General features: G+C 34.9%; 1 protein-coding gene across 2 annotated transcripts in view; it reads left to right on the top strand.

Moving 5' to 3' along the window:
* Positions 1-13952, top strand: part of kcnk10b (potassium channel, subfamily K, member 10b) — a 42590-nt gene extending 28638 nt beyond the window's left edge. For both annotated transcript variants that reach the window (XM_030126093.1, XM_030126091.1), the window contains exons 3-7: positions 2637-2754; positions 8660-8820; positions 9721-9913; positions 10000-10142; positions 11689-13952. In XM_030126093.1, the coding sequence (XP_029981953.1) occupies positions 2637-2754; positions 8660-8820; positions 9721-9913; positions 10000-10142; positions 11689-12339 (1266 nt within the window). In that variant the 3' untranslated portion in view covers positions 12340-13952. The remainder of the gene's footprint in view (positions 1-2636; positions 2755-8659; positions 8821-9720; positions 9914-9999; positions 10143-11688) is intronic.
* Positions 13953-14498: the final 546 nt, after the last annotated feature.

The raw sequence follows: 14498 nt of genomic DNA, 5'->3' as shown, positions 1-14498 counted from the left end.
ATAGCCTCCCAAGTACAAGGAAATGACAAGTTTCTGCTTTTTTTTTTTTTTTCTTTTTTTGCAATAAGTACTTGTCCTGTGTGAAAAAAGCATGACAACAATTTTTCAGATACAATTTTTATCTATTTTTTATGGAATATCCTTTGCAGTGACAATGTTTATTTACATTTTTAAGTGGAAATATGGTATTTTCCTATATTTATTTACTGATTATGTAGATGTTCATTAAAGCTTTGATTAAACTTGAGGGTTATTATATCCAAAAAAGAGAAAACTGAAGAAAAAGATACATTTTTCTACAAAATCTATCATTAACTGACCATAAAATGTGCATTTTCCATCCACTATCATTGATCCAACTCCATTGGTTTTACTGGTGAATCAATGTTGTAGAAGATCATGGTGTTTCCACGGTAACTATGGAGACTCTGAACGTTCAAATGGGTCATATGTGATGACCATGAAAAGATGACAAACTGCATTTTACACCAATTATTTATATGTATTGATAAGATAAGTGGAACAACAGGTATCAAACATTTAAATCAGTGAATGAATTTGGTTTTGGTGGATTATTATTATTATTATATAATAATATAATAATAATAATAATAATAATAATAATAATAATAATAGTAATATTTTAATAAAGCTGTAAAACAAAAATGCTTTGCACAAAAAGTAAAGAGTCATAATGGCTGCAGACGATTACTTTCATTGTCGATTAATCTGTACATTATATTTCTCAATTAATTCATTCCTTAAAGAAAAGGCTGTTATCATGGATATAAACAGTTGTTATATTGGAGATTAAGTTAACTAAACAACCAGCTCCAAACACAAAATACACTCTTACAACTTCACTTTACATGTACACTGAAACTCCAATCATTATCTGATTTCTGGATTCATCAGATTATTCAGGTGATCATGTAAACACCATAATCTGATATTCTTTATCAGATAACAGTAATCTTATAATGAGAAATGGGATTAACACACCTGGATTTCTCCACAATGTCTTTGTGCACGTATACCCATTAATCTGATTTATTTCATCCTTTTACATCTGCACGTGTAAAAAAAAAAAAAATCGTATAAAAAGGATGTTGAACTTATCTCACCTGGAAAGAGTAATAATGTAAAAACATATCCTGCATAACAAAATTCACAGTGGTCCATTGTTTTTGTATTTTATTTATTTTTTGTTTCTGTTGTTTTTTCTAACATTTGATTTTCATATTTTTATTGATATATTTTCTTATAATTCTTTCCTGTTGTGTCACTGTACAATGTTTAATGAGTGAAAAGAAAGAAAAACCAATAAAAAGTGAGTTACAAAAAGAAAATGGATGTGATGCAGTCAAATGTGAGTGGAAGACAAAAACAGGAAGTATACAATTATGTATGTATCATGTGTACATATGTGCCGATAATGGACTGAAAAAAACAAACCAACCGGAGTTTTTCGATTATTGCTTTTCTGAAGTACATGTAAACGCATCACATTATCACAATTATCTAATTACTCTGAGTTTTCAGATTTTTATGGTCATGTAAATGAGCTCATTAAAGCTTTAAAATTGTGTTAACCACTGATATTCAGGGATTTAATTAAAATCTGACTCACAAGAACCCACTGACTTAAAGACTAGAGAACCAGGTAAATCAAAGTGCATTTTTCCAAGTTTTAAGACTACTTTCTGCACCACTCCAGACTCTTAATAACAAGGGTATTAATAATTGTTTTTAAAAGAAATGCTGCTTTGGGGAACAACATAATGTCACTGTATCGTCATCAGGGTGCTTTTTTTTTTTTTAATCATGAAAAAACAAGCAATCAACAGGCTTAATTCTTTTTTAAGTTAACGGTAGGCCCTATTACATGTTGAACATTCGATTTTAATGGAAACTAAAAATACATCAAACATTAATTTTCTGTGACGGCCTCACCTGCGATGTGGGAGATGGTCTAATTAAGTTTCAGGACCATGGATAGGGGCCAATCACGCCAACATGGTAGAGGATTTATGGTGAACGGGCAACTCAAAATTGGTTGGTTGTCCCCCCCGAGGATGAAATTCATTCAGCAGAAGTAGGGATGTAAAAACCAGAGGGGGGCTTGATTCTCCCCATCCCCCCAACAAATCGCACCCTGACCATCATTATATACATTTACCGTACCACTCACCCCTCAGCAGCATCTCCATTTGACTTTCACCTCCCTCCCCTCATTTTTCCAGGCCCCCTGCTCCCTGTTTTCCTCTTTTCTCAGGTATCAGTCTTCCAGGGTTGATCAACACATCACATTATTCTCAGTTATCTCACGTGTTCAACAGTCTACTGCATGGGTCACACCTGCACACACACATGTAAACAAGAGTGTGCGTTGGGTTAATGCCCTCACCCTCTTCACGCTCTCAGGATTGCAATCAAATCAAAGCAGATGCATGTGTTTGTTGTGTTGGCATGCAATCATAACCCTGGATGTCTCAGTTTAGGACAATTAAGAGTATGAACACATGTCAAGTGTTTATGTAACGACTGTTTCTGTCTCTGTTAAGAAGCTTCCACACATGACTTTTATACCCAAAGCATTAGCACTAAAAATAACTAAACATTTTTGCTTTTTCCAGCATGCAGTGGATGCAGTGAGCGCAGGAGTGAGTCCTATTGGAAATGCATCCCACAGCTCTAGCTACTGGGATTTCATCGGTGGCTTCTTCTTCGCAGGAACTGTCATCACAACTATAGGTAAGTAATTTTTTAACCCATAAAGATCCAGTGCTACTTTTGTGGCAGTTCTCGATTTTTCTTTTTTTTTTTGTCTTTGTTTCACCTTTCTTAAGTGCTTTATCACAATTTTTCATAATATTATCCTCTGTATTTAGCATTTTTTCAATGAAAATAGGTATTTTCCTATATTTACATTACTAATCATGTGCTTTAATCATCATGCTGAGATTCCGTTGGAGTTATTATAACAAAAAGAGAGAAAACTGAAGAAAAAGATACATTTTTCTGCAAAATCTAGCATTAACTGAACGTAAACCCAGTGTGCCCATCCACTGTCACTGATCCAACTCCATATGTTTTACTGGTGAAACAATGTTGTTGAAGATGACAGTGTTTCCATGGTAACTGCAGGGCCTCTGAACGTCCAAATGGGTCATATCTGATGACCATGAAAAGATGACAAACTGTGTTTTACACCCATTATTTAGATGCATTGATAGGATTAGTGGATCAACAGGTATTAAAGATTTTACATCAGTAGATGGTTTTGGTCACCGGTGTATATTTGGGTCGTAAAGGGTTAAGTAGTATGAGGGACAAAAAATGAAATAATTAGAACTAAATAAAAAGCAAAATAAATAAATGCCAAAATAAATGACTAAATAAATACTTGAATAAATAAATAAATAAACACACACACACATATATGAATAAATAAACAATTGAATGCTTATATTTTACATTTTTATTACCATACTTTTATATTTATTTATTTATCTATTTCCTCAATTATGCATGCTTTTTAAAATGTATATGTTTATTTAATTAGACATTTGTGAATTCATATATTTAATTTCTTTTTTATTTTATTTTATATATAAAAATATGGTAAAAATGCCATGAAATGTTAACATTTAATAATTTATTTAATCATTTGTATACTTATTTCAGCATTTATTTATTTATTCAAGTATTTATTTATTTATAATCATGTCTTTTTTTGTTCCTCATAAAGTAGTAGTAAATCTGTTAAATATGTTGACTCTGACATCATACCGATACATTGCATTGTAATGACAACCTTTGAACACTGTATAAATGTATAAATCTTCTCCTCATTGCTGCCCACAGGTGAGTTTTCCAAATGCTTGTGCCCTCATGAGGTCTTGTTAAATGAAGCAAAGCTCAAGCACTAAGAGGTTTAACAATCTGTGAAGATAATGATCCTGGAGGATGTTGACAAAGATGTTATGGCTTGAGTTTATATCAGATGATAACTTTTGCAACCAGGGCATTTCTTATAGGAAGGTCAAACATGGATATTATACATTCTAGTAGTATAAATTTATATTACTGAAGCAAAAGGGATATGTGGCATTTACAAGCAAAATAAAAAGTTTACACAAATATAATCTTTGTATTTCCTGCATGTTTGACTGAAAAATGACCTTGGTATGCTGATATCCAGAAAATATTTACTCTTGCGTTCATCATCTCCATTGCCTTCAACAAAAAAACGTTTTATCTCAAAATATGCACTTCATTAAAGGAGCAATTAATTATATAGAAAATGAATATTTAAACTTAACATCATTTTACCTAGAAGCTGTGATGAACACTGACCTTCCCCACATAATTACCTCCGCCAGGAGGTATTGTGATCGCTTTGCTTTGTGTGCGTGCATGCGTGTGTGCGTGTTTGTTCGTTAGCAACATAACTCAAAAAGTTATGGACGGATTTTCACGAAATTTTCAGGAAATGTTGATACTGGCACAAGGAAAGGGAAAGGGGCCCCACTGATCGGCCTTGGTGGAGGTCTGCACTCTCCGAGTGCTTTCCTAGAAAAGCACTCGGAGAGTGCAGACCAAACAGTGCAGTGCTAACAAACAAATTAACAAACAAACAAAAAAACATGGGGGGGCAGATCTGTCTTGGCGGAGGTCTGCGCTCTCTGAGTGCTTTTCTTGTTATTATTATATATTTATATATTAATTAGTGCTGTCAAATGATAACACTTTTTAATCTGATTAATCACAGGGTTGCTGTGGATTAATTTTGATTAATTACAATTTAGTATCATTAATTTTTAATCTATATTAATCATGTTTCATTTTGCATCAACAAACAGACTCAAGAAAGAAAGGAATATATGCACTTAATGCATTTGTCGCAAGCTGGGTGACACGTTAGCTGAAATGCTCGCAGAATCTCCAACTAACGTATGCTTCACATTAATGTGGTATTTTAAGATGGAAGTGCTTCAGTGAAAAGAAAACTCCTTCCTGCAGAGTGTGCAAAATACTTTATTTCAGTCGACTGTTCCATCTTGTTTTTTTCGTCCTCATATTTCCATCCAAAGGGCCAAAGTGCTGTTTAGCATCTTCCATCTTCATGGGTTGGTTCTGCTACCTGTCACTACCGGATCAACTGACCATTTCTGCATGTATGACAGTAACCCTACTTGGACAAACTCACCCAAATACATTGCCAGAGACATTCAGAGTCATGGCAGTTGGGTTAATTGCCTTAAAATTTTTAATCAGATTAATCCTGATGATGGATTAATCCACATTAACGCATTAATTTTGTCAGCTCTAATATTAACATATAATATGTTACTACTACTACTACTAATAATAATAATAATAATAATAATAATAATAATAATAATAATAACAATAATAATAATAATTAATACATTAAGGCAAAAATATCCATATACTGTCTATTCAGGGTCAGATTCAGGGTAAATCCCTCCAAAACAGATGACAGGCTCTTTTCACACTGCCAGTAGACAGGTTTGCTAGTATTTTTTTTTTTTTAATTTTCTGTCACACTTGATGCCTCAAACTGTAAAAAGCTTAATGGAGGCCAGAGACAGTCTTATCACAGTAACAGTTTTATACCATTTACTTCAATACTGCTTTCACAATCCATGATCTCTTGGGTATACCCAGGAGACATTTTTCCATTACTGTTTACTGGAGCTGGAGTCAATAAATATGTGGCCATTTGACTCAGAAATTAATGATAATTGTGCTCGATTGTTTCTCTTCACACTAAAGACAAATATGAGACGTTTGTAGGCTTTCATCCAGTATGAAAGGGGTATGAATATAGTGTGACCCTTACTGTGTGCATGGAATCTGTGCTCTGTCATTGTCAAGTTGAAATGATCCAGCATCACTATATTTTAAGCTAAAGTTCATGAAATTAATTTGCTTTGCTACCCAGTAATATATCATCTTAGTAATGTTTCTACATCTAATCAATAGTGCATTATCAGTGCCCTGTCACTCATCAAACTAGTAATGTAAAGTATTGAGACTGAAGTTCACTTTATCAAGGGGAATTCAGTTGTCCTCCATATAATCAATCAGTACATTATTTACAGAATAGTCAAAGACAGAAGTAGAACTATAACTATAGTAAGTGAAGTGAAAGTACAATAATAGTAATATGAATTCAGTGCTTATGCTGGTTTGAATAAAAGAACAGTTATTGACATGCAAGCGAGAGGCTGTTTTCTTCATTTATTATTAGACTGATCACAAAGACTTTACACTCAGAGATGTGGTAGTGGTGGCGGGGGTCCAGGAGGATCCACAAGAAGTCCAGGAACATGAGGGATTCAGATAGAGTAGTCTGGTTAGAATGCACCACAGATATAAAATGAAGACAGGAAAGTTAGCACCTACCTACCAAAGAGTTATTAATTCACTGCTATTGTAATAGGAGACAACTACAAATGAGAAAATCTGATAATTGGGAGTAATCAGATAATTGTACAGTAATAATCAGATCTGACATGTTTACCCCATAAAAACCCAAATATCCACCGGTGACCAAAAGCATCTACTGATCTAAAATGTTTAATAACTTTAAAACCACTAATCCTATTAATATGTTGAAATAATTGATGTAAAATGCAGTTTGTCATTTTTTCATGGTCATCAGATATGACCCATTTGGACGTTCAGATACTCCATAGTTACCGTGGAAACACCGTCATCTTCTACAACATTAACTCACCAATAAAACCCATGGAGCTGGAGCAATGACAGTGGGTGGACACACTTGTTTTATGCTCAATGAATGATATTTTTTGACTGAAAAAGTCACTTTTTTCTTAAGTTTTCTCTGTTTTTAATATTACAACCCTTAGATGTAGTCTCATCATGATGACTAGAGTACATGATCAGTAAATTAAATATAGGAAAATACCTGATTTTCACAGAAAAAATGCAAAATATAGAGGTTAATATTATGATATATGGTGATAAATAATTTAAGAAAGATTAAATACAGAGAAAAATTCATTTGGGAACTGCTACAAAAGTAGCACTGGGTCTTTATGGGTTAAAAGCTCCTCAGAAATGTGATAATTGAAAAACACTGAGCCTGTTTACATGACCATAAAAATCTGATAACTGGGAGTAATTGCCATAATCAGATGTAACGCATTTATATGCACTTCAGAATCGAAAAAACCTGGTTTACATGTTTCAGTCCATTATTTGATTTTTTTTTATTTTTTTTTTTTAGTACAAATGTACAAATGAATGAATTATGACGTAAGACGTACACTTCATGCCGCCTACGGTGTCAGCGTTACCTGTCCTAATGTGGGAGCTAATAAGACTGCAAAATAGGTTACGTGTCGCTGCTATCCTTCATTTAAATTCATTGTTTGTTTACCTTTTTCCTTAGGCTCATGTTGTTGCTACATAACTTCCATTTATATAGATTTTTTTTTTTTTTTTTTTTTTTTTTTACCCATGCGCAGATGTAAAAAAACTGGGGGGCAAAAAATCAGTTTAACCTGTATACATGTGTGAAGACATTAGAGTATTGGGGAGAAATCTAGGTGTGTTAATCTGATTCCTCATAATCAGATTACTGCTGTTATCAGATAAAGACTCAGATTATCCTGTTAACATGATTGCTGGAATAATCTGATAACTCCAGAAATCTGATAATGATAGGAGTGTTGGTGTGCATGTAAAGGGGCTCAGTGTTTCAGTCCATTATCAGATTTCTTCTGGAGTTCATATGTACATAGTGATGTAGACTCAAACTTCCTGTGATTGTCTTCTGCTCATGTTTGACTTCCATTTCCTACAATTTCTCTTTTTACTCATGCATAGATACAAAAGAATGAAACTAAATCAGATTAATGGATTATTGAGGAGAAATCCAGGTGTGTTAATCTGGTTTCTCATAATCAGATAACTGTTTTCTGATAAAACATATCAGATGCTGAATACAAGATCAATCTGATAACTCCAGAAATCGGCTAATGATCAGAGTTTTACTGTGCATGTAAACAGTCTCAGTGACACCTACATACAACAAACTTCCCTGCTGTCAAGTTCTAATAGAACTAAAATCAAGGCTGATGTGCAGATACAAATATTAATTTCAAGTTGTATAAATAATAATTACACTTATCATTTACTGAAAAAATACACATCCAGTTTATGTAGATTCCTGGGTTTGTGGTACTGTGGTAACATATTATAAGAGCATATTTCCTGCCTTTCTTTTTATATCTATGACATACACCTTTCTCCTACTGTGACTCATGTGCCTTTTAGGTATAAAATGATATTTATGAGGCAGGACAAGCCAGGTGTAGCTGCTTAGCATGCTGACTTAAGTAGACATCTTCTAACACATTATATAAACAATTTTCATATAACAAAGTTATTATTTATTCACACTCTGAGGAAAATTTTAATCGTTTTTTGAATGTATTAAACTAAAAATACTGCAAATTGTCCCTTTAAATAAAAAAAAACAAATTCTCACAGATTTTCCCAAATAAAACCCTGACCCAGTTCCTCTTTTCCACTTTGTATAATTTTTTACCTCATTTCTCCTTTGTTCTCTTCCTTCCTTGTGCTTCCATTTTTCTGACAGGTTATGGAAACATAGCTCCAAGCACACAAGGTGGAAAGATTTTTTGTATCCTGTATGCCATATTTGGAATCCCACTTTTTGGCTGCTTGTTGGCAGGGATTGGAGACCAGCTAGGGACCATCTTTGTTAAAAGTATTCTGAGAGTTGAAAAGATTTTCAGGGTAAGTATGGACATACATATTTTTTTTACTCTGTTTGCTGTGATTTGCTTTAACTCTGTCTGATTTTTACCACACCCCCTGAAGGGGGGGCAAGGGGTATTGTTTTTGGTTTGATTTGTTTGTTTCTTTGTTTGTTAACACTGTAGCTGCAAAACTATCGGTTGAATTCATACCAAATTTGGTTTATAGATTGCCAGTGATCCAGAATAGATGTCAGTGCGTTTTGGGAATAGTAGGTCAAAGTTCAATTTTTTTTATAATTTTTTTTAACATATATATTTTTTTCCATTTACTTATGATGGGCAAAATTTCAAATGTCTATAGCAGCAAAACTATTGGTTGAATTCATACCAGATTTGTTTATTAGATTGCCAATGACCAAAAATAGATGTCAGTACATTTTGGGAAAAGTAGGTCAAAGTTCAAATCTTTAATTCATTTTTAAATTTTTTTTTCCCATTTACTAATGATTGGCAAAATTTCAAATGTCTATAGCAGCAAAAATATTGGTTGAATTCATACCAAATTTGGTTATTAGATTGCCAATGACCCAGAATAGATGTCAGTACATTTTGGGAAAAATAAGTCAAAGTTAAAATTTTTAACAAATTTTTTCAATCTTTTTTTCCCCCCATTTACTTATAATGGGCAGAATTTCAAATGTCTGTAGCAGCAAAACTGTTCGTTGAATTCATACCCAATTTGGTTTATAGATTTCCAGTGACCCAGAATAGATGTCAGTGCATTTTGGGAAAAGTAGGTCAAAGTTCAAATTTTTTAGGAATTTTAAAAATTTTACAGTTTATTTATAATGGGCGAAATATGTGCGAGGGGCAGGGTTTGTTGTGCCTGGCACCACTCGTTAATAATGCTATGTTTTTGTTCATCTGTCTTTCTTAGCAAAAACACAAGCAGATCAGCCAGACTAAGATCAGAGTGACGTCCACCATCCTGTTCATCCTGGCTGGTTGCATTGTCTTTGTCACTATCCCTGCTGTCATCTTCAAACACATCGAGGGGTGGACAACGCTGGAGGCCCTCTACTTTGTTGTGATCACTCTAACCACGGTGGGAATTGGAGACTATGTGGCAGGTACGGTTTTGTGACATCATGCTCTTAGGTTCTTTTGTCGTGTTTGCGTACCTGTGTTCGGACAATTAATTTTCTTTCGTTTTTAGGTGGGAACCAGATGATAAAGTACAAGCCTTGGTACAAGCCTCTGGTCTGGTTCTGGATCTTGGTGGGTTTGGCATACTTTGCAGCTGTCCTCAGCATGATAGGAGACTGGCTTCGAGTGCTGTCTAAAAAGACCAAAGAGGAGGTGGGGTTCATTTGATTACACTGCACAGTATTACATTAGAGTGGCAGAAAATAAAAGGTCAGTCAGCTGCTGCCTACCAGCAAATCTGCTTTGTTCTCTTGTTTTAATTAGTGCTTGGACTCATCTTGGAAAGACTTCTATTGTTAGAGCTGTTCAAGGGTTAACAGCTATCGCACTACAGACACTTTTTTCCATTCTGGCTATGTATGTTCTGTATATATGATCATAAAAGTGAATTGGTGACTAATTGGATGTTTTTTCTTTATTTTAAACTGATACAACACAGTGCAGTCCCTGTAGGATTTCACAGATTTTTAGAGGAATTCTTGCAGCCTATCAGACTGCCCATTCCCCCAAAAAACTGCAATTCAAGTCGCATTGATTTTAGCAATGATCTTTAAGATTAATTTTTTTGTTGATCAGTGTGAGATGTTCATATTGCACCTATCTGAATCTTTAGAAGTTGTGCTAATTGGACACACTTCTTAAGGATTCTGTTAAATCCTTTTTTGACATGTGTATTACTGTTATGAAATGGACAGAGTCTATCTTTGATATAATATAGCATTTTTGTGTTTCGTGCTTAGTCAGAATTTAGTCTGATATGCGTAGGATTTGTTGAGTTACTTATGTAATCTGACATGGGAATTTAGGGTAGGTAGAAGGATGGGGTAAGGGGATGGGAGTATATAAGTTAAAATTCATCCCGCTCCTTTTCAAATATGTTTTCATTTCTTTTTACATAAATTTCTCTTGTTGTTTTGTTTTTAATGTTATATTTTAAAATAAACAATCAATCAATCAGAAAAAAATCTGTTAAAGGCTCAATAAGTAAGATTTACACATTATTTTTTGCATTTCAGCTGCCTACATTCATGATGACATCTGCATTTTCTTAAATTTTATACTGACTGTTATGTGTTGCGCTCTTGCAGAGCATTATTTCAGTAGCTAGATCAGGTTATGCAAAGGGAAACTTTTTTACGTAGAAGAGCTCTTGAAATCAAATTCCAAGTTAGGAGATTAATGGTGTTGATGCTGAAGTCATGTAACGGTGGTGTAGTTCATTTATAGTAATAACTGCATTCATGTTTTTCATTGATGAAATTGAAAAAACATGAATGGGTCTGTCTGATGAGGAAACACTTTTTGATACAAGAAAATGAGTTTTTCTTCAAATATTTCATAATAACATTTGAGATTTTGTCAGCTTTTAAGTGTGTCTGAAAACTTTATCCCACTGCTTTATTTTCTGCAATAAATAAAAACCCAATGGTACTGGGTTCATGGGAACTGTGGAGATGCTATTCTCCTAAAATAACTGTTTAATTCTTGCTAGCATTGGTATAGAAACACAGTTCATTAACATCAACAAATAAATAAACAGCTTTTGTTTACAGTCTTGTAACTCCTCAGGTATGCACAAATCTTAAATAATGAACCTTTAATTGTTATAGTTGTAATGTCACATCATTCTGCAGGGACTCTGGCTCTGTTCACATATCTTTTACTAATCCTCTTCTGATCTTAATTACACTTGTTACAGGTAGGAGGGATTAAAGCTCATGCAGCGGAATGGAAGGCGAATGTACGTGCAGAGTTTCGAGAAACAAAGCGGCGCCTCAGTGTCGAGGTCCATGACAAGCTCCAGCGGGCGGCCACCATCCGCAGCATGGAGCGCCGTCGGTTAGGCCTGGAGCAGCGAGCGCACTCCCTGGACATGCTGTCACCAGAGAAGAGGGCCATGTTTGCCAGCCTCGACGCCGGTCGCTTCAAAACTTCCTCCCAGGAGAGCATTGACACTAAGCTGAACAATCTGAGGCTGAAGGGAGCCTGTGAACCGTATGACCATCAGGGGAATGTACAAACACAGCAGACAGCATCTTCATCTGAGGAGAACCTCTTCAACATGCGCTTCGGATCGCTCACCAAACTGGCCAGACGCAACAAGAACCGTGAGCTGCGGAGGAACATTCCAGAAGATGTGAGACGGGCCAGTGAATGCATCATGACCAGCGGCGCCATACTAGGAGAGGAGAGGGCGGAAGAAGGAGAGGAAGACGTGGATCCAGATGAAGAAAATGGAGAAAGGAAAGAGGGAAACACCAGTCTGACAAACCTGTCACAGTATGTAATGGAGCGCAGCAAGTTGAATGAGTTCATGCCAACACAAGCAGAAGACAGAGAGAATGACTAGACACTGAGTGAAAGAACAGACAGATAAAGAACGAAAAACTGAGTGAAAGATACGGACAGAATGAGAGTGCACAGTCCTTCGAGATGTCAAGAAATGTGCCTTTCTGTTTTCCTACTGCTAATTGGAACTGCTCCCGGGAAATCCAGTCATCGTGCCATAGCCATGGGAAGAAAACATGTTGCCAAAAATGAATAAAAATAGAAGAGACAGTAGAGACTGTGGTTAAAATACCTCATTTTGGATGTTTATGTACAGACTACTGAACAGCTTTTAAGTTCTCGCCAGCTCTGCTGTCTCTTGTCACTTTTGTGGCTAATATGAAACATTTCAGAGGCCGTCATGTCGAGTCTTATTTTTTAGCAACGTGGGCAGGACATCTAGCGGGGTAGATCCATGTCATCCATCTTCAGGAGCATTATCGATCTCTTTGTCGTCTCATAATGCGGGAGTTATATTTAGCAGTGCTACAAAAGGACTTCAAAATTTAATGAATGGAGATTGGGAGGCTGTGTTTCTGTTGGATCAATATACAATATGAGCACTTACCTAGCTGACATGTACAAGTATTCCTACATGCTATATGACATTGAAAATGTAGCCTTAGGGTACAAACTACTGCGTATTAAAAGCTAAAAAAAAAAAAAAAGACAAACTATATATCTTGACGTGCATGGTTATTCAGACACAACCATAGCAGATAATTGAAATAAACTGACTTGAAAGCTTAGACTATCCGCTGCTGTAATGATACTTGTTGTTTCAGTCGTGGCTCTCTCACCTTTCTCTTAACTATGAGTCTACACATTGCTGGAAACCTACTTATGGACACACATGTAATCCTCTTAGCCATGAGATTGTCAGAATTACACTCTAATTCTTTTGACTTTGACATTCATGTATGTCTTGAGATGAATGTGAACTTTTTGATTTTGAAACTATCAAGCATGTTTGCATATTTGTTTTCTTTTTTATATCAAGCACTTCCACTGCATTTATCAGTCAAGGCATAAAAAAAGAACTTAACGTCATGTGTCTGTTTTATTTTATCTCCCTTCTGAAATGTGCTTTTCCTTTAGCTCCCAGAGCTCTACTCACTAACATGTATGACACCAAAACATTTGTACTTCATCTGAGTTTTACAGGTTCATCTTATCAAAATGTCAATGGGCTGCATTTCTAAAGCTGAACTACTTCTAACCAGTTCATCTGACAACTGTAGGCAGTGTTGGAAAAATTGATTTTGAAACAAAAAAGGTAACAGATGTAAAGATGTAATCAATCAATGTGACTATTGTAATTACTGCATATAAACATGCACTTTATTACATTTGATTATTTTTTATTACTTCCTTGAAGAATGAATGTGCACTGATTTCATGGCCAAAAAGCAGTGCCAATAAGAGACAATAAAAACAGTGAAATTATAGCCTGTCTAGACACTAGACTGAGTTTTCTCAGTAGTTATATTAGTGTTAGATTTATTTTACAACTGAATGACATAACACTGTTTTAAATGCAACTACTTAGTCCCCAACACTGGCTACAGCCTGTTCATGACCATGATCTTTGACAAGCTGAAAAACTGTTGTACTGTGTGTGCTGTTAATTTATGAAAAAAAAAATCACATTAAATGTAGTGAGTGCCTTTTCCACAAAATAAATACGTCAAAAGAAATTTGTCATGTTATTGATGTATAGTATTTCAATGTATGTATGTGTGTTGTAATGTAGTCGGTGTCTTAGTATTTTCAGTGATAGCATTTACATATTTAATACACAAAACTGCAAGGGTGATGCTGCCACAGATGTTGTTTGGCATCCATGAATCCTGAGACAACAGACAACACTGCAGTGGTTTTATCAACACTCATCTTGGTGTTTTGGGAACATGTAAATGTTAACATGTATTCATCAAAAATACTTTCATTCAGTGCTAAATCTTCCTGAGCGGATGGTGTTTATTCATTTGTGTTGGAACATAAACCATTACAGATCCATTAACATGAGAACTTAAAATAATTTGTTATACATCAAATATTTCAGGGAATTCAACGTCATAATCAGACTCACATTTCTTGTGCATCTTAACCCATAAAGACCCAAACGTCCACCACTGACCTAAAAGCATCAACTGATGTAAAATGTTTAATACCTGTTGA

This window comes from Sphaeramia orbicularis, chromosome 22 (genome assembly GCF_902148855.1).
Source record: "Sphaeramia orbicularis chromosome 22, fSphaOr1.1, whole genome shotgun sequence".
In the NCBI taxonomy this organism is placed as follows: domain Eukaryota; kingdom Metazoa; phylum Chordata; class Actinopteri; order Kurtiformes; family Apogonidae; genus Sphaeramia; species Sphaeramia orbicularis.
Note: the sequence above shows the minus strand (reverse complement) of the source record. Positions and strands in the feature narration are given on the sequence as shown.